At 44.9% G+C, this 21,010-nt stretch overlaps 3 protein-coding genes across 3 annotated transcripts; 1 reads left to right on the top strand and 2 right to left on the bottom strand.

Annotated features, from left to right (window-relative positions):
• Positions 1-759: 759 nt before the first annotated feature.
• ATNIH1004_003390 (type I polyketide synthase) lies at positions 760-9,966 on the top strand (the record flags this gene model as incomplete). Its single annotated transcript, XM_033568068.1, has 14 exons — positions 760-801; positions 1,592-2,316; positions 2,392-2,905; positions 2,962-3,175; positions 3,248-3,706; positions 3,785-6,390; positions 6,451-6,547; positions 6,601-6,626; positions 6,705-7,568; positions 7,640-7,921; positions 7,999-8,073; positions 8,133-8,473; positions 8,527-9,001; positions 9,061-9,966. 14 exons carry the CDS (start codon positions 760-762, stop codon positions 9,964-9,966), a joined length of 7,626 nt encoding a protein of 2,541 aa, XP_033430063.1.
• Positions 9,967-10,733: 767 nt separating this feature from the next.
• ATNIH1004_003389 (cell wall mannoprotein 1 family protein) lies at positions 10,734-11,384 on the bottom strand (the record flags this gene model as incomplete). Its single annotated transcript, XM_033568067.1, has 2 exons — positions 10,734-10,922; positions 11,034-11,384. 2 exons carry the CDS (start codon positions 11,382-11,384, stop codon positions 10,734-10,736), a joined length of 540 nt encoding a protein of 179 aa, XP_033430062.1.
• A 5,081-nt stretch (positions 11,385-16,465) lies between these two features.
• Positions 16,466-17,281, bottom strand: ATNIH1004_003388 (uncharacterized protein; the record flags this gene model as incomplete). The annotated part of the gene is made up of 1 exon (XM_033568066.1): positions 16,466-17,281. One exon carries the CDS (start codon positions 17,279-17,281, stop codon positions 16,466-16,468), a length of 816 nt encoding a protein of 271 aa, XP_033430061.1.
• Between the last annotated feature and the right edge of the window lie 3,729 nt (positions 17,282-21,010).

Genomic DNA, 21,010 nt, shown 5'->3' with positions numbered 1-21,010 from the left:
CATTGACCTAACGATTATTAAGTTGGGTATTCCCTAGTTATTCATAATCAGTATATCTAGATGGTTACAATATTAATTTCGCCAGAATCGATCCCAGATCCTAGATATCCCAGTACTGATTATTCCTACTTTATTGAGACAGGCACTTGGGTTCTCACACTCATGGAATCTTCTTATCACGATCTGTGCCGAGAATTGTTTATTTTCACCAAAGGATCCCAATAGGTTCACAACCGTAGATAGCCAATGATTCAGAAATTTCCGAACTACGTTCGGCATGGATTCAGCTAGGAGGTTGAACAGATATCCTTGCACAAAACCCCTTTGCTGCCTGTCAATTGCTTCCCCACTTTCCGAGAAAGGGATTGCCAGCGCCTGAGCAAACCTAAGACACAAGTAGGCAAAAAAAAAAAAAAAAAAAGCTTTGGTGATCTCCTTACTTGAAAAACAGTGTTCTGGGCCGCTGATCATAAATCTTTCAGTCTAGTCCAAAGCTAAAGACACAGTAGCGTACTGCGGTTGCATATTATAATATACCTGTTTCGGGGATTTTTGAAAAGGTTAATACCAGCCTTGCTTCCACCTGCCGTACAAGCTAACTTATTTCAGCTCTTAAACGATCGGTGCCGCGTAGAGTGCGACGGCCATTATTCTATGGCCAATCTCTACTAGCACCTGACGTCCCTGTGAGTGACTTAAAACTCCCTAGGGTGTTACTCTAACACACCGCGGGGGCTGCCTACGATTATCATTTACCTAATGAAGAAGAAAATCCCTAATTTAACGAAAAAGTTCCGAACGGTAGGTACTGAACGTGAGATCGTGATCAGGCATACCTTTTAATGTGCGGATAGAGGGCAATCACCGACCTCCCAGTTCAAGACGAAGAGGGTGTTGGTCGTCTGGAATAAGAGAGCAGCAAAGCTGGCAGTGAGTTATCGAGACGACACTTTTGACTGGCTTTATCATTTAGAGAGCTAGTATTCCCTCGTCTGTCCTACTTGTCGACATTTAGCGCCATGTTGCTGGCAGAATAATATAGCGGTAGTTGTTTATTGGCCATTAAAGCCCCGGCTGCCAGCGTTAAAAATCGACAAGTAGGACAGACAAAGGGATATATATGTGCTGCAGGAATATGGAGAGGGTAGTGTTGCGTGATAGTACTGCAGTCCTAAAGAATCCCTCGATCAGTCTATGTTTAATATGACTGGATAATGTAAGCCAGAGATAGCAAGATGCGTTGTAGTAATAAATGCAGTGTAGGAAATGCAGTGCATACCAAGGGATGTGTGATCAACTATTGTATGCAGGGATGGATTAGCGCATACTGAAGGGATTGTCAGGGTTAAAGACACCTCCCATGTCCATCACTGACTGTATAAGTGAATATATAGGGGGCTAAAGCGTTTGAAGGAGCGAAGGGATGTCGTGAAAAAAAGAGACCAGGGTCCAGAATATAGTATTGATCTGAATCAAAACAGCATTCTCCAAGAAAACTTTTCTTTTGATTGGACCACCTGGGTTACATTGCATTTACAGCATCGTGTGACTGTGCGTCTGTTGCTAACAATATTGTTCCATTCGCTCATAGCCGATTGCTTTTTCCCGGACAGAAGCTCTTGATCAACTCCATATCACTTGCCAACAGCTTGTCTCCGCGGACGAAGACACCAAGCCCAGACAGAACCTAACCGAAACCATGCCTACACTTGCACAAGCTGCGAAAGAGCAATTCGACAGTTTACATCGCCGGGAAAAGACCCGGCTTTGCCAGGAGGACTACTCGCTCTGTCTCACCAGCACTTGCAACGCCGATAAGGATAATAAAAATGAGCCTCTTGCCATTGTCGGTATGGGCATGCGTCTCCCAGGAGGAGTTCGCACTGCCAACGCCTTCTGGGACATGATAATCCAGAAGAAAGATGGCCTGTGCGAGGTACCGGGAACTCGTTATAATATCGATGGGTTCTACAGTGCTTCCAAGCCACATTCTGTGAAAACGAGACATGGATACTTTCTCCAGGAAGATCCTACCTTTTTTGACGCCGACTTCTTCTCCATATCCAGCTATGAGGCGGAAAGGATGGATCCTCAGCAAAGGATGCTTCTCGAAGTCGTTTGGGAGTGCTTGGAAAGCGCGGGTGAAACAGACTGGTGGGGAAAGGACATAGGGTGCTATGTTGGAGTGTTTGGAGAGGATTGGCTTGAGAGCGCCCTGAAAGACTCCCAAAATATTGATCGATTTCACGCCGTCGGCACGGGTCCGTTCGCCCTTGCGAATCGTGTATCCTACGAATTCGATTTTCGAGGTCCTAGGTGAGCATGTTTCCGAGCCTTCTCCCGGCATGGCAATATAAGTCAGCTCAAAGAACTAATGGCTGCCCGGAACAGTATAACTCTTCAAACAGGTTGTTCATCGTCGCTTGTTGGATTGCATGAGGCATGCCAGGCTATCCAGGCCGGGGAGTGCAGCGGCGCCATCGTCGCTGGTACCAGCTTGATTTTGACCCCAACAATGACCACAACTATGTCTGATAACATGGTGCTATCGCCTAGTGGTATATGCAAGACATTTGACGAGAGTGCGGATGGGTATGGTCGTGGGGAAGCTATTAATGCTATTTATGTTAAGACATTGAGCCAGGCGATTAAAGACAACGACACTATTCGGGCAGTTATCCGATCCACCTCCACTAATTGTGATGGAAGGACCCCTAGTATCTCTACACCAGGGTCAAGCTCTCAGCTAGAGTTGATAAAGCGCGCATACCAAAAGGCCCGCATTCACGATATGTCCAAAACTGCCTTTTTTGAATGCCATGGGACGGGTACCAGCGTTGGAGATACATCAGAAACATCCGTCGTCGCCAAGCTATTCATGGAAAAAGGAATTCTGATAGGAGCCGTAAGCATTATCTAGCTAGCAGTCTTTTGGAACAATGAACTTACTTGGACTGGCAGGTGAAACCGAATGTTGGCCACAGCGAAGGCGCCTCGGGCATAACCAGCATTATAAAAGCCGCTTTGGCGCTGGAGCATCAGATGATTCCTCCAAATGCGCACTTGACCACGCCAAACCCGAAGATCCCATGGGACGAGGGAAAGTTACATGTCCCCACTGAACCGACAGCCTGGCCGATGGATCGTGCCAAGCGCGTGAGTGTAAATTGCTTTGGTATGGAAACAGTTATAAACCACGGAGCTCTTCTGAATGGCATGAAAACTAACTAACTCTTCTTGGAAAAAGGAATCGGTGGCTCCAACGCTCATGCTATACTTGATTCTGCACAGGAATGCGGTGTACAATATAACGAAGTCTTGAAAAAGCACGATGAAGCCGGGTTGCTTGTTGTTTCGGCAAAGAGCAACGAAGCCTTGAAGAAACGAATCGCCGAGATTACTGAATACAATAATAGTCATCCTTCCTGTTTTCATGACTTGGCGTACACCTTAGGCCTTCGTCGCGAGCATCTTTCGCATCGTGCGTTTGCAGTTGTGAATCCCGGCGTGCCACTTGACGTTTCTGCTTTCCAGAGTCATTCTTCGAAGCCACGAGATATGGTTTTTGTGTTCACCGGACAAGGTGCACAGTGGCAGGGGATGGGAAGCCAGCTAATGGAGGCCTTCAGCAGTTTCCGAAATGACATCCATCTAATGGATGAGATATTGCACGCAGTTGATGGAACACTGGATTGGTCATTAACGGGTAAGTGTTCTCAGCAAGACCCCTATTCTCACCTGTGTTATTCACCGGATGCCTAACCTAACCACCGGCAAAACAAAGATGAGCTTTGTACTCTAGGAGATAAATTACGTGTGGATCGAGCAGATCTGTCGCAACCGCTATGCACTGCGGTGCAGATTGGCCTCGTTAACCTGCTGCATGGCTGGGGGGTCAAGGCCTCAGCTGTTGTGGGCCACTCTAGCGGCGAGATTGCGGCGGCATACGCCGCAGGTGCTCTGACGCTGCGATCAGCCATATTGCTGGCATTCTATCGCGGGCAAGTGGCAAGAAACAAAGATGGCTCAGGAGCGATGGCGGCGGTAGGACTAGGCCGGGAGGACATTGCTCCATATATATCTAGAGTCGATGGAATCGCGATTGCCTGTGAGAACAGCCCTAGTAGCACCACTATCTCGGGGCATCAAGACCAAGTTGCACGCTTCCGTGAGTTAATTCAGAAAGAACAGCCAGAGACCTTCTTTCGCCAACTCCGCGTGAGAATCGCGTACCATTCCCACCATATGCTGGACTTAGGAAACGTATATGAGGACCTTATGAAACCCTACATTGAAACTAATCCGGAGATGGTGCCTCTGTTTTCTAGTGTTACTGGAAATATAATCACCAATCCAACAGAGCTCGGCGCATCCTACTTTCGTCGCAATCTAGAGTCTCCAGTGCTTTTTAACCTGGCTATTCAGAACATCTTTCAACACCAGCCGGGGTCTCAAACCTTCCTAGAGGTGGGCCCGCACTCGGCGCTCGCTGGGCCACTCCAGCAGATTTTTGCGACGTATAAGGGCAAGGATCATCCAGTGTACATTCCCACATTGGTACGCAACAGTGAAAGCAGTGCACGAGATCAGCTTCTCACAATGCTTGGTCGTGTCTATATAAATAACACCACCTCGAACCTGTCACGTATTGTTCATCACGGACGGCTCTTAATAGACTTACCAACCTATCCTTGGCAACATGCTCGCACGTTTAGAAATGAAAGCCATATAGTGAACAAATGGAGAACGAGCCAAGTATCCCATCATGAGCTGCTTGGTTCGAGGGTGTCAGGCACATCGGACCTGGAGCCGATGTGGCGGAATGTGTTCCGTTTAGAAGATGCCCCGTGGGTTGGTGACCATGTCCTCCAGGGAGACATCATCTTCCCTGCTGCTGGCTACATTTCAATGGCAGGGGAAGCAGTTATGCAGCTGCATGATGATGAAGGCTACTCACTGCGCAACGTGACCCTGAAAGAGGCGCTACTTTTAAAGGATATGGAGCATACGGAGATGGTCACGAGTTTAAAGCCGCTTCGGCTAAATGATCTGGCAGACTCAGAATGGTACACATTTACCATTACGTCCCGGTCAAATGACGATTGGGTGAAACATTGCCATGGAGAGGTCCGGCCTGGATTTGACACTACTCTCAAACAAGTGGAAGGGGATATACCGACTTATCCAAGAGCTGTTCAGACTGACAAATGGTACCAGGCTTTAGACCATTGCGGTCTGAGTTATGGAGAATCGTTCCAGGGTCTAGGCGATATTTCAGTGGATCCAAATGATTTCCAGGCTGCAGCGACTGTGAAGGATGACAAGGAGTCATACACTAGTAGATATCCACTACATCCTACAGTGATTGATAATTGTCTACAGTTGTTCAGCGTGGCAGCCACCAACGGGGTTACTCGCCGCCTGGACATGAAGGCCATTCCAACTGCATTTGAGAAGCTCTCTGTTGCTGTAGGCGGCCCGGCCATGAGAGTAATGGCTCGGAGCAGAACGTTGGCGAGCGGTATCTTGAGTGGCGACGCAACACTTATGCAAGGCGACAGGGCAGTTCTATCTATATCGAAGGCGACGCTTTTTTCGGTCAATGCGTTTGATGATGAATCGGCTGTCATAACAGAGGTCCGGTGGAAGCCAGATATTGAACTATTTCCCGCAATTGATATGGTTAAGAAAGACACTGATAATCAGACATACGTTGAAAGTTTGGTCTTAGGCGAAAAGGCAGCCATTCTTAAAATTCTCGATATAGATTCACAAACTCGAGCTGTCGAGACGCAGATTCCTCATCTGAAAAAATGGATAGACTGGGTACACTCGGAAGCCCACAAGATCCGGGAGGGCCAACACAGCATCGTCCCGGAGTCTCAACAGTGGTCTCATATGGACGAAATCAAGAGAAAGGAATTATTTGCCTCCTTGATGGACACTTGTGCTGACAAGCATGGTCAAACTGCAAAGGAAATTGACTCCGTATTATCCAACTACGAGGCATTTTTGTCAGGAGAGATCAATCCCCTAGAGTACATGATGGATAGTGAAAGACTTCCAGTTATTTATTCGTACTCTATTAGACATGTGGATTGGAGTCCCATTTTGTCCCTCCTCTCTCATTCCAATCCCTCGCTGAAAATTCTTGAGGTTGGTGCTGGAACTGGAGCTGCCACAGCATATGCGCTATCACAGCTGGAATCGCAGGGAATCGCAATGTACTCGAGCTACACGTTCACAGACATATCACCAGGATTTCTATCCTCCGCGAAAGAAAAATTCAGTGGCCATGAGAACATGGAATACAAGACATTGGACATCAGTCGGGAACCAATCGAGCAGGGATTCGAGCTAGACAGTTACGATCTAGTCATTGCATCGAATGTGAGTGATCGGTGCTATAAATCCCACCGCATCGCTCCACGTGTTGGCTAATATGATCAGGTTCTGCATGCCACCCCATCCCTCCATGCTACGCTACGAAATGTCAATAGCTTGCTGAAGCCTAATGGCTACTTGATCCTGCATGAACTTTGGACAGGTAGCTAACCATGTTTCTGTCCTTGAAAAGTCTACAACTAACTGCTATTACAGATCTCCTGACTGTTCCTGTCATTATGGTGGGTGTCTCTCTTTCTTGCCTTGTCGGCTGCGCCAAACAACGGCTACGTAGAACAGACTGACCAAAGTGCTTCCAGGGTCTACTTCCTGGTTGGTGGGTCGGTGAGAATGATGGCAGAATAAGTGTTCCATTTGTTTCACCTGCACGCTGGGACCATGAACTGCGGAGTGCCGGATTTACGGGGGCTGAAGTAACACTGTTTGATGGAGATCCACCAGTTACTCAAACTTTCAGCATGATATCGAGGACAATTTCGGCCAATATGGAGCCACAGCCGCTGGCATTAATTACCTTTGATGGTAGGAATCGGTGGGCGACAGATATGGCAAGTCGGTTAGGCGCAGAGGGCTTCCACATAAATTGGGCCTGCTTACAGGACGATCCGCTGGAGGGCCAAGACATCATAGTGATTGACCTGGATATCCCCTTTCTCTACGACATTTCGGAGAGTAACTACAAATTGCTTCATGATTATATGCTGAAGATACAGAATTCCAGGCTTGTTTGGTTTACTCAGTCGGCTCAGCTAGGCTGCAGTGACCCCAGATTTGGACTGAATACAGGGTTCTTTCGAACCCTTCGCCGTGAGTTGCATGTGGATATCTCAGTTGTGGAGATTGACGACAAGCTTGACCCTCGCTCTCTGGAAGCTGCATTATCCGCTTACAAGAAGATTCAATATTCACGTAGCAACCCTACAGCAACAGGAAATGACTATGAGTTTGTGATCCGAGAGGGAATTGTGTACATTGGCCGTTGCCATTGGTATCCTCTCTCAGAGAAGCTCCAGTTGTCGAGTGAGAAGGACTCAGATGCGCCTAAACTATTTGAAATAGGCGGATCCTTATTGGAAAGTGCCAATTGGAAGCAGATCGACCCCCAGGAACCCGGGCCACAGCAGGTTGAAATTAACATACACTATACTGCTTTAAACTTCAGGGTACGTTGTCTCATGATACAGTCCATGTGTGTGTTTTCAATCCGACTAAGAGATAATTTTTTGGATCATAGGATATTATGGTGGCCATGGGATTTGTGGGAAGCAGGGACGAACTTGGCTTTGAAGCAAGCGGTATTGTGCGCCGAGTTGGCGCCGAGGTCGTTGACCTTTCTCCTGGTGACAATGTGGTAGTTGTTGGCACCGGCCTTCTGCGAACTCGAGTGGTGGTCCATCAACAAGAGTGTAAAAAAGTTCCGGATTCTCTCAGCTTGCAGGAAGCCGTTACAATGCCCGTGGTGTATGCGACTGCCATTTATTCCCTGGTCCATATTGGGTCTTTGAAAAAGGGACAGGTATGGCATGGTTTTACTTCTCCTCACTACCTTTCATCATTTTTAATTTGAGATGCTGTTTCTGACAGATTACACAGTCTGTACTCATTCATTCTGCATGTGGCGGTGTCGGGCTAGCATCCATTTATATATGCCAGCTTATTGGTGCTGAAGTAAGTTCCTACACAGTTTTACCGTCTGCAGAATTACTAATATATATGTACATATATAGATCTACTGCACAGTGGGGAACAGAGAAAAGGCCGAGTATTTAACTAATTCCTTTGGAATCCCCCAGGAGCGCATCTTTGACTCTCGAAGTGCTTCGTTTCTACCAGACGTTATGCGCGAAACAAAAGGACGTGGGGTCGACATTGTCCTAAATTCATTGGCAGGAGAGTTGCTCCATGCTTCCTGGGAATGTGTAGCCCCATTTGGAAAAATGATTGAATTAGGAAAGCGTGATCTGCTTACCCATGGAGTTCTACCAATGAACCCATTTGATGGAAATAGAGCGTTTTTTGGAGTGGACTTGGCCAAGATGGGAGACATAGATCCTGAGATCATTTCAAGGTTTGTGACTCTGAACGCGGCGTGTTCGCAAGAGCATACTGATGGAAATACAGACTGTATGACCAAACAATACACTGGTGGCGGGAGGGCAAGATCCCAGCTATTCAACCGGTGACCATGTTTGACGCATTGCATACTGTAGATGCGTTCCGATATTTGCAGAGTGGTAAGCACATGGGCAAGGTGGTGATAGATATATCCGCAAACCAAAATGAACTGCCCAGTCGGAAATTGATCACGGTGAGTTTTTCGCCACAGAAGTCCTATCTTCTTGTGGGTGGTCTTGGTGGCATTGGACGTGCTGTTTCAACGTGGATGGTGGAGAATGGTGCCCGTCATCTAGTCTACTTTTCACGATCAGCGGGACAGTCAGCCGACGACCAAAGCTTCATACAGGAACTACGGACTATGGGTTGCAATATTGTGTGCGTGCAAGGAAATGTTACTAGTTTGATGGATGTGCAAGGAGCCATTGCGATGTGCCCCAGGCCCCTCGCTGGGGTTATTCAACTATCGTTGGCACTCGCTGTAAGTCATGGCTAGTTTGTTGATTGAAACGGAAGGATTTACTAACACCTTCTGGAAAGGACTGCTTGTATAAAAATATGAGCTACGAGGACTGGTCGGCTGCGCTGGCGCCCAAGATCACTGGCACTTGGAATCTCCATGAGGCAACAAAGGAACTAAACCTCGACATATTTGTTCTTTTCAGTTCTAGCAGCGGATTTGGAGGAAATGCTGGCCAGGCCAACTACGCCGCTGCATCCACCTTCCTTGACAGCTTCAATCAATACCGCCACCAGCTCGGGCTGTCTTCCTCAGTGATCGACCTTGGCCCGGTTCTGGACATTGGCTTGATCAGCCGTGATCCGAAACTGATTCAGGTATTACGTAGTTCAATGTTTGCCTGGCTATCCGAAAGAGATGTTGTCGCTGGTGTACAACTAGCCATATCACGCTCAAAAGCAATCGACTCGAATATGCAAATGCCAATATCCCAGGTAGCTTTTGGTTTTGCATTTACCAGGAAGGCCACAGAACAAGTTATCGACCGTTACCTTGAAGGGGATGCACGACTTGCCCTCTACTACAAGTACAATACGAGAGTGGCCGCTGGTCCTAAAGACGACGGGACCAGCGCTCGACTACGACGGCTACTATCTGAAGTAAAAGCGGATCCCACGGTACTTGATGATGAGGAAGCCAAGTCTAGGGCAAAGCAAGAATTGATGGCTGTCATCGCAGTGCACCTTCCTGGGAGCGAAGACAAAGATGAGGATGAACTTCGCCAAATGGCTATAGATTCCCTTATGGCAATTGAACTCCGATCCTGGATCCGTCGGTCTGCAGACTTAGATTTTAGTGTTCTTGAGATCTCCAAGGCAGCCACCCTTGGGACCCTATGTGATCGGATTATTGAGCGCCTCCGAGAGAAGTACTTACCAGAGGAAGCGACTGATAGCCACGGGCAGTCACCAGGTGCAGACAAATAGCATTATGAACAGAGGGCCCGTTTTTGTTCTCAACTATGGCTTTTCCTTTTCTACCCTTTCATGTTCCCCCCCCAAAACTCTCTTTATGCCCGTTAATGTTGGTTCAACGACAGTTTGTACTTTATGAATTAACACGGCATAGGATTCCTCCCATACGAAAGCTAGGACTCGTAGGTTTGACCTTTTTTTTTTTAATTGTCCGTTTCCCAAAAACCAACAATTTCTAAGTTAGCATGTCTCCTCCGCGCCTCTGTTTATCTCTTTTGTACTTTTTCTGGGTGGGCTAATCTTATATTTTAAAAAGTACCCATCCTTATTATATTTAAAAATACTATAATTAAGGTTATGCAATAAAAAGTTCTAAAATAATTAAGCTTGGTAAATATTGGGAAAACTACTGTAACACTATCATAAAAAATTTTCTTTTAGTTTTATTATTTCCCCCCCTTTCCTTGTTTTCCTAAACCTGTCTAAACTACGGGTCAGGGTCTACAGTTAATCTCCACCAGCAAGACTCTTAGCACAAAAATAAGAAGATCAGATAAATGAATTAACCATACTAAATACCAGTTATTACTACCGCCAGACTCTTCTCGTACGAAAGGCAACAAGGCGGCAAAAACCAAGCTGAAGACTAGAAAGGGCAAAAGGGCAAAAGACAAAAGCCATAACCACGCCCCCTGGACTTTAAGAAGTCCAAATAACGACAATTCTTGAAATAGAGACACTTTGCCCGATTAGAATATGTCAACCTGCACGGCTTTCCATCACTGAAACGCAGCCTTAGTTCTGCTGAATTGTGTCGAAACTCTTTCGAGCATAGAGTCAAACATGGTGTTATTATCCTTGGGGAACTTGTTCTTTGCAAGCTGTTGGAAATCTCCCACATAGGAGGCGAATCCATGCACCATGCCTCCAACGAGTGGATGAAATCCGAGGGATTTCACAATTTCGGCCTGGTATAGACCAGTTAGGGTTATCACATTAATATTAAAGGAGGTAGGCTGTTTAGCCTCAAATGGACAGAGCACAACAGAAAGTAATAGGGAGGGGAGTTAGGAGCTTACCTTAGAAGAAGCAGACTCAAGGGCCTTGTGAGCCGAGTCATGGAGACCCTGCCCATGCTCCATGAACTGGGACGCTTCATCCTCCTCGAGGGTGTCGAACTGATTGGCGTGGTCCATCATCGCACGTCGGGCTACCTCGAGCCCGTAGAGTGACCTGGCAATGGGGATAACCTGGGTCATACCACCGTCAAATCCATCAATAGCAGTTCTCGCATCATCGATACGGGCACGCAAGTCCGTTGTCTTGGAGCATAGGGCGTTAAATTTGTTGGCATCACCTAACACTGGCGATGAGAACACGAGGGCAATGAAGCATAAAGTGAGGGACTGGGAAAACATCGAGAACAGCATTGTTCGTCTAGGATGAGGTAAATATTTATTGAAGGTGGAAGTGTAGGGCTATGAAAGGACAGGTTGGCAATGTTACTGTAGTACAGATTACAGACCCTCTTACACTACAAGTGGTGGAATACCTGGGGCCTTTTAACCCCGAAATCATCGTTTGTATGCGTGATCAATCACACATCCCTTGGTATGCACTGTATTCCTTGGTATGTGTTTCGTTCATTGATATGTGCCATTTATTGGTATGTGCTGCATTTGGTGGTATGTGCTTCATTGGTATGTGCTGCATTCCTTGGTACAATGCCTCTTGTTAATACTGGCTCAAATCATCCAGGCATGTTAATCTAGAAATGTCCAGTGATTCTTTAGGTACTAGAGGTTGTCCTTTTGATCCGCCGTTCCTGGTGATTTGCCGGATCACAATAAATGTACTTAACTGACTTTCAAACATCATATTACAATAACAATGTATTTATTCTTTATAAGATTTTGTAACTTAGTTAACTAACAGTAGGCAACCAATTAGGTTTAAAATCCTCAAAATGTTTGGGGCCTTCGTTGGCGCCGAGGCCGTTTGGCCTTGATTTCGCCTCGTACCATTTCCAGCTTAGTTTCAACAACAATAGAAGACTATTTGGGGCTTACGGGTAGTTAACTTTCCTTTCTCGGCCCTTTTAATGGTGTCTGGGGGGTTTAACTGGTTGCGGAGAAGGCCTGCTCCGGTGGTGTGAGCTGCTGGAATGAAGCTGGTTCTATCATCTTTTTCGGCGGGGCTCCCTCATCTTCGACTACCTCCTTTGCAACCACCTGGTGGCTAGTTGTCTTTTATAGCGGCTTGGAACTGTTGCTTATATATATATATATGCTATTTTTTTATTGTGTGATTTCTGAGGCCGGCTTGAAGCTGCCAATTCATATAAACCTGTGGTTTTTTCAGGCCTTTTGTCCTGACTCCTGTTGTTTAGCCATTCGCTCCTCTTGAATTTGCTTCTGATCCTCAGCATTTTTTTTTTTTTTTTTTTTATTTCACGTGCTAGCTAAACCTTCCCGGGGCTGTAGACAACAGACTTTTGGTCCTTTATATTAAAAAAAAAATTGTGTTTTTCCACGCTTCCTCTTTCTCTTTTCCAGTCTTATTGCCTCATAGAGCCCTTGGTTCTCGTCTGCAATTAGTTCTAATTTAGTTTGCATTACTTGAACTGTATCTAAAAGTTCTTATGTATTTTGTTTAGTTTTCCGGGTGCTGTTTATTAGCTACCTCCTCCACTAATATCTAGAGCTGCTCTAAATGGGCTAAAATAGTATAAAAAAGATCGACACACTGGTGCCAGGTTAATTTGGCCCTTGTATAGGTACTAACAGTCTAATTTGGGAAAGCACAACCTCGGAATTCCACGGTAATAATCCTGTCTTCCTCCACCTATTTGCAGTATTTGCTGGAGAGAAGGCGGCCTCAAACGTAGGTCAGAAGATTTTCTAAAAATCCCTTTTTAACAGACTAACTCCTTGAGTTTTGGCTATCCATTTAGATAATTTATGTATGTAAAATATCAACAATAGGCTAAACAATGATACATCTAATAGCCGCAATCTATGGGTTGAGTGAGCTGGGAAAACCGCGATAATAATTTGATGTTGCTTGTACCAGTCCAGAAGCCTATATTAACATGACTAGGGTGCCCATTGGTAATTAAGAGGCGGTAATCACGCCCATTCCGCACTTTTACCATGATATACCGGTCGAATACCCATATAAGCCATTCTTTACGTATACTCTCATTGGCCTACCTAGTCAGCGACGCGTAAAGAATGCAGATTAATGCTCCGGGTTATAGTCTTCTACCCTAATATTTCCTGTTTTCCTTCCTGGTAGATCAGGAACGATGGTAAAGCACTGAGATCCTGACAGATACGAGCAAGGAGAGTCTCTCACTGGCTATCGCAATCTTAGCTTGCCCTAAGCAGCTTTCTACGTCGATACTGGTCTAGATCAAAGAATTTTTTATTGAACGCCCCAAGCTTCCTCGAAGACGCAAAAAATAATTCCAGTCAGATGCAGGCATCAATAGGATTGGACTTTGTGGCGGTACGAGGTGGTGCTAATAAGCCCGCTATTGGTGAGTTCCTGGTCTCCAACAGGGTCACGTTGATCAGTGCCAAGCAAGCAGACATGCCATGATAGTGTAAAACTATGAATGATGGAGTAGTCTGATCCAGCGGTCTTACTCCGAGGGAAATGCTTGAGACTTGTTTGTAGCTTCGCGGTGTCCGGGCAAGGGGGTCTGCCTACGGCAGACTAAACTGAGCATGAATCAAACTAGACCGCGCCAAGCCCATGAATATCAGCAGTTGAGGCCAGAAATTCACGACTTTATATGGCAGAGAAAGCTTATAGATTCACCATGATGATACACGAGATAAAAACCTCTGTTCCTGCCGATCAGGAGATGCGCCGAGGGAGCATAACAAGGAGGGTTTGTAACAGTGCTCCATTTATCCATGATCAACGCTTTTGTTGCCTAAAAATAAATCAGTCATATTTTAGCCGGTTTGGTGTGTAGCGAGAGGCATTTCCTTAATGGGACAAAGCAATCATTTACACCTTACAATGGGTCAACATGCTGCGAAGACAAGTCTTTCCAATGGACAAGGTATCAGAAAAGGAAGACCCGGAAGTATATTCCCGTATGAAACAAGTCTTTCGAGAAGCGCAGGAGGACCCGAAGATTTTCGAGATAGTGTAGTATTTAATATAAATCTACATAGTATCAAGTTTGGGTATAACATCATACCAACCGCATGGCTTCTTGCAGGGTAAGACAATCTTGAATGGTCGCAGCAAGTTAAATCACCTACTTGGTGATTTCACTTGGAGACACACAAGTTCAAAACTTTGTCCAAATTTCTCTACGAAGAATACTGTTCACATGCCTACTCAACTGCCATGTTTCATTTTCCAGTGGACCATTATCCAGGAGACCAGGACGAATAACCGCCTCTGTATATCCTATCACTTTTATCTGGATCTAACATCGTATAATGATGCAATGAATTAAGAACTTATATTAATAAAAATATTATAAAGTACACAGGAACTATGTTTGTTTGCACCTCATTGATTTTGAGATTCAGCTTTGTTATTATTTGGGTGATACACATGGTCTTCATAATGCCATCTGGGATAGTTAAAGGGGACGATTCCGTTAATTACATAAACAACGATTCGGCTCGAGGCGATTTACCTGTTGGTAACACAAGTAAGAGACGATAGTAGTGAGTTAGGCAGCAGAACAAAACAAAGGCGAGTTAGTTATAAAGACATTTATATTGCCCAGTGGGGAGTCTCCAAAGTCTGGTATTAATCCCCAAACTCCGCCGTTGGCTAACTCGACAGTGCTAAATATCAAAATTTAGAGTTACTGTGCTACAAAGGTCCCATGGTATTCTGCAGTGGAGGAATTGGCTCTAGAGTGTATAATGGCTAGAGATGATGGCGGCCCTTAAATAATATTAATTTTTCTTACCAGAATAATTTAAATATTTTTACCTCCTACTCGTCTCCATAATCTGACAGCAAGCTCTGAGTTAGGGTTTTTAACACCCAACACCAGTCTAGATATTTTACTAATTAATCCGGAGCTACTGCAAGGAGATAATATCCCCTTAATTAGACTAGATAAATAAAAATCAGATATTAGTAATGCAAAGGAATCTAGTAAACCTAAAGTCTCTAGGCATTAGAGACTAGAGTCTTACCTGTGCCTAAGATCTTCCATTTCACGGAACATTTCAACAGTCTTCGTGTAGTTTGCACTTCGCATCAGCGAAGTGATTCGTGCGAGGATGCCTCCTCTTTTGCTAATGGTTTACAGGACAGCTGCCGACACCATGATAGATCTCCAACACCATGTTAGTTTGTGTAGAGCCGTAGTGAATGTCTAGAAGGCCGGTGGATTCCCAATATCGTTTAGATTGCACCAATCGTCTGCATCGCGATTCGGTTCTCCTCAGTCCCAGCAGTGTGGACACGAACGCCCATGCAACGACCTGCAGACACTCACAGTTTACATTAGCTGAGCAGGCTCTAAAACGCACGGATTTTAGCCAGCATTGGATCAATCATTTCTCAGAATATTTATGTAATCTCTTCCCTTCGCTTACGCAACTCCTTTTCATCTTTCCAACTGGTAACCTTGATGCCGATATTTTTGTTGTGCTGAGAGGTAATGGGAAAAGTGCTGCGAGAAGAGATCTATTTCACTTAGTTACCGCCTGAGCTCTAGCCATTTGGCTGGCGTGTTGTTTCGAAACTTCTAGCTAGTTAGCGCTGTTTTATAGTTCAGTTCTGTACTATGGTTACAGCGGCAGTGCCCCGAAACGAACATAGTGAGTAGAAAGACTTCTTATTTATGAACTTCTCGTTCGCTTCTGACTTGTATTCTTAAGGTTAGTTGATTGTGCTTTGCGCTTACATTAGGGTTAGAGGGCTTCACCTGCATGCCTCCATTTATCCTTCAAGTGGTGATATGCGCAACGAGTGCGATCTTCTAACTGCCGTAGTATAATATTCCCCTTATTCAAAATATCTAGCTTTGTATTTACGTACCATAGACCACCAGCGAAAACTGAGGATAAGTAGAAGTACTTCCAACAATTCTTTATTTGAAATGTGGCTTTTTTTTAGAGGGCTTTCCTATGGTGTTCCGCTGCTATGCATGGGAGTCTCGTCTATCTCTAGAGAACGAACGATATTTGACTAGTTCGAGAGAAAAGTCCAAAAATACAACCTCGATCCTATCCATCAAATATCTACAACTGTGACGAGAAAGAATTTCTGATTGGTGTCTCTCACTCAACCGCGCGGATCATGTCTGTTGAGGTTCTTGAAATTAGACGGTTGTTGTCAAGGGCTGAGCCCGTACGACTTATAGAATAGGCTACATACAGAAAGGAATCGTTGAAGAAGGAAAGAAAGAGGGAAAGGACGGGTAAACAAATAACTAGGAGGAAATTAAGTGATGTGGATATTCAAAGGACAACGGGCCCTAGCGCTTCACAGTTGTCCTCAGCCTCTCTTCGGCAAGACTCTAATTAGCCGATATAATCTGATAATCGGGCTGCGGCTGGTCAAGCTCTGACCTCTTAGAACTTTTCTTAGCAGACCTGAAAACGATCACAGTATACGGCTTCTGAGACTCTTCCACTGGAGTCGTGATTTCACACGGAGCCTTCCTGTCTTCCATGTAGTCTTTGCATTCGTCCTCAACTTTGGAACCTGATACCGTGTTTTTCGAAAAAGACCGGCAAGGTCGCTTATGGGGCTCTTTTGTTGCACAGAGATCGTGGGTGCCACCGCAGTCGAGCATCGGCTTCGGCTCCGAGCAGACTCCAGTAATTCGGACATGAAAGGTCCAGGTCTCAATAACGCATTCATGGAGAGGTGGACAAGGATATTCAGTACCGACAGTTTTTGTCTCTATCTTTCCGACTGTAATTGTGTCGGTATATTGGGCCGTGATTTTAAGTAAACCAGAGTCCATAATTCCGCCAACGGTCCAGCCTTGGGTCCGGGCTTCGGTGATTGCCGTCGATTTCGTTAAAGTCAGAGTGCTGGAGTTTTCAGGGTTTGAATTGTACGACGTAAGTTCTTCTTCTTTTGTTTGGTAGGCAGATACTTTGTGCACTCTTTCCAACTGCTTGCGCTTGTAGAACTCACCGTCCCAGCAAGGTGCGACGCATCGTTTGGTGGTCTTATCTGAGATGGCGTATGGCGGGTTTGTAGCATCCAGTTTAAAGTTACTTTCAATCTCGGATAATTTTATTTTAGCGTAATCTTCTGTTTTCACGTCGTTGCTAGAAACACACACGGCGAAGAAGATAGAAACAAGAACTCCGGGCCTCATTTTGGTAGAGGTGTAGAAGTTGCACTCTTTTGGTAGGACGAACGATTGACAATTTGTCTCCAGTCTGAAGCCTAAGAGTCTGGAATTTTATCGATGTAAACTAGAAGTTGTGAAGGCTTTATATAGCCCTATATCTAGCATTTAGGGCTGGGCATCGTGACACTCGTGTAGATGTGCTCAATGCCAAGGTAGTCAATAAGATGTAGTGGCACCCTGCTACGTAATGCACTGACGTGTAGCTGGAAAATATGGCAGCAATGGCCATCACACCGAGACAAACGGTATAAATCCGGACTAAGCGAGGTTGTAGTATGTACGCTACCAAGACCACATGTAAAGGGAGAAGAATTTTATTTGTCCTTCATGGCTGATAGGTGACTTAGATTTGAAAGATCAGATGCATCTTATTTCCCAGCATGGAAGTCCAAGGGGGAATCCAAAACTTACTGCCACCGCGGGTGTTTAATATACTTCTCGGTGATATTTTCTGCTTGATTGAGTGTGTGCTGTTCGAGTGCTGGGATGGAAGAATGAGGGATGTAGCCAAGCACTTATTTGCCTATCATATGCATCCCAGCTACCATTTGATGAAGTATTTTAGGCTATACTCGATCCCAAATGCTCAAGGTGACTAACTGCTTTTTCTTGTCAAAACTGGGGGTATTCATTGGCTTGGAGAAGGGTTGAACGCAGACAATCAGAGCGTCCAGAAAATAGAGCGGAGGGAATTGTTACTGTACTAGTCTCTCCTTTGGCTTTTATTTTTTGTAACAAATATTTTATAATATTCGGCTGCTACTGAGTACAACTATCCTCCTGGCTCTGAAGAGCTGCCTTCTATTCCACTCTGGCCTGCTCATATATCAGGGCACCGGAATATAATGCAGTCTAAATATTGCTGACTTCGATACTACTGTATCCTAGGCTGTGGACTTTTGTGATCATTTTACTTAGTAGCTAGAAAGATAAACATAGACCAACCATTCTTGATTAACCCCAGTTCTGTAGAGAAGTGCTTCGCTGAAAGGATTTCGGTAAAGTATTCCTTAGTTAAACATTCCAAAATGTATTAATCCCGGCGCCCAGTTCCACTACGGTATTATGAATATTGATGAACTGCGTATTCACTTCATAATTTGTATGACAGAACGAGTACACGCAATTCGATAAGGACTCAGCATAAAGGAATACCGATATCTTATTGGTCTAAGGATCACTAGATTGGGTCAAACGCGGTTTAAGTGACCTAAAAAAAATCCAGTTAGCTTGTTGAATTGTTGTTTGGCCACAGGTGGTCAACATTGGTCTCACTGGTCTTGGGATCTCATTCGCAATAATCTCCTTTACCCTCAATAAAATAGGCAGTATCGCCTCCCCACCCATTCCCCAAGTGCTTAAACGTTCACCAGTCTTGTGTTCGCCAAGGTTGGCAAGTGTCAAAAAGTCGATGGTCTTTTTGGAGACACCTTCACGTATGGGCCCACACTATAGAGGTAAATCTGTTTCTGGTTTCTGTTTATCGATATAGGGTTTGAGAATATGTTGTTTACCACTTCCAGTCTGTACCAAGAACTTTACTGATATTACAAACTGGTAGGATCCATATGCCACTGATTTTGGGGCCTTCCTTTACAAGATCCAATACAGATAGTAGAGAAGGGTCGTACATGTGAGGGTATTATGACGGCAGCGAAGCGCACTTGTTCAAGAGATATACAGGGCCAATTGAAACATATCAAATACTTTCTAGCTATACCACGCCACTCCTCTTGGCAGCGCAATAATAATCTATCAGTCTAGTTCTTCTGATTCTGTACACAAAAATAACTCAAAGTAAATTTAATTATGGAGTAAATCTTCTCTCCAGTTAGTCTGGGCTTCCACGTCACTACACGGTCTTTAACGTAACCCACCAGAGCATAAATTGCTATGATAGGCTTCATGGTTGTCTAGAACCAAAAAGACGATCCAGAATATTGCTAACTGCTTGCGGAGAAAAAGGAAGACCCTCGTCTTTGACATAATCAACATCCCCCAGCAGTGCTAAAAATGGCGCTGTTGGATCGATGTTGAAAATATTGTACGCAGCCGGCCACTCCAGATGGAAAACTGACAGGATTTGGAGTTTCAAATCCGCCTTCAACGGCTAGGTGTAGGATAATCAGGTTCTTGGGCTTAATCTCGCTTTGGAAGCGATTTCTTGGCCTGAGGAACTTGGTGGTTCGATTGAGCCAATGGTGGATGCAACAGCATCGTAACACGTGAAGATCTACAAGTGCTTTAGTAGCCCATCTCATCATCATAAGTCAGGTCGTTGGAGTGCCCATGGCAAATGTCTCAGCTCTGTGGAGCAGGATGTGCTTGACGCAGGTCAACCGCTGAAATTATTAAAGCATACCACTATAACATGGTGGATTAGATTGTCTCCTAGCGGCTTCGCTCGGTGGGGCAATATGCAACATTCTTTCAACTGCCACGATAGGGATGAAGGAGTCCCACGAGATTCTTTTTTTTTTTTTTTTTTTTTTTTTTTTTTTTTTTTTTTTCAGGAGCAGGCACGGGAGATAGCCTGAGAGGCGTCGCTTTATCATTACGTGTGAAGGACTACAGGGTCCTGGTCACCACGGTCTTGTATCGAGTAACGAGCTTTGGTAGGGATTAGAACCAATAAGATATTATGGTATACTTCTTTCCAAGTGTAGCTAGAGAAGTACATTACATATACCAATCACTTTGTATTGCTCTATTGCAGCTTCTGGGCCGTCATTGACGCAAGTCAGCTGGGAACAAGTATTGGCCGAAGTGCAAATTTGGGATTTGACTTGAGAGGGTGCCTTGAGATTGTTTTATATCTGACCAGCCGTCGCGCACTGTGTGCAACATGCGAAAAAGACAAGGTTCAGATTTACATAAGCAAGCGTATTCTTTGGCACCTGACCCAGCGCCACAGACTCGTCTGAATAGGCACCCATGTCTCGTTTACTTCACATGGGTTTAGATCGGACGTTCAGGTAGAGCTGCTTATTCATGGCAGCCGGAGTGTGATGGTCCTGTACACCTTGGTAAAATAGATAGATTATATCTCAGGTGGCGATCTAACGAAACATCAGACGTAGAGAAGGAAGGAAGGAAAGAAGAATTCTATCGTACAGGTAATGTGGGAATATCTCTATGTTGTGGGATCAACAATGAACAACGTCTTGGTGCCTCAGGCAGGGTTCGGCCCAGGCCCTGACACGGAGTTGTCAGATAGAGATCCATCATGATCTCCCGCAGATGTACACTTACAACTATAGACATGCGAGGAAAGATGTCGGGTGCGGAGAAATATGTTGAGCTTAGGGGTTTTTGGGGGGGGGGGACAAGGCAGCTACTTGGACTAATGCAAAAAAAAATTGCATTTTTGCTTTTCTGACTTGCTATTATGTTACCGCCTTTTCTTTTTCTTTTCTTTTTCTTTTTTTTTTTTTCGGTGCGAAGCCATTCAGCAGTGCGTGATAGGGGATAGTTACATAAATACATTAGCGATATATATAGAAATCCCTATTGTCCTAAGAATAAGACTTAGAGATAAAACACTGGACTTCAGGCTTCGCAGATTTGAGGCTAAGGCTTAAAAATATTTTTTATTGGGTTGTTGTGATGAATCTTCTTGTCAGGGTAGATTTGACTGTCAGCTAGATAAAGTATCACGGTAACTTATAGTAAGATATATTAGAGACTAATCCT

This window comes from Aspergillus tanneri, assembly GCF_003426965.1.
Source record: "Aspergillus tanneri strain NIH1004 chromosome Unknown AapTan_1_pilon_pilon_pilon, whole genome shotgun sequence".
NCBI classification, from domain to species: Eukaryota; Fungi; Ascomycota; class Eurotiomycetes; order Eurotiales; family Aspergillaceae; genus Aspergillus; species Aspergillus tanneri.
Note: the sequence above shows the minus strand (reverse complement) of the source record. Positions and strands in the feature narration are given on the sequence as shown.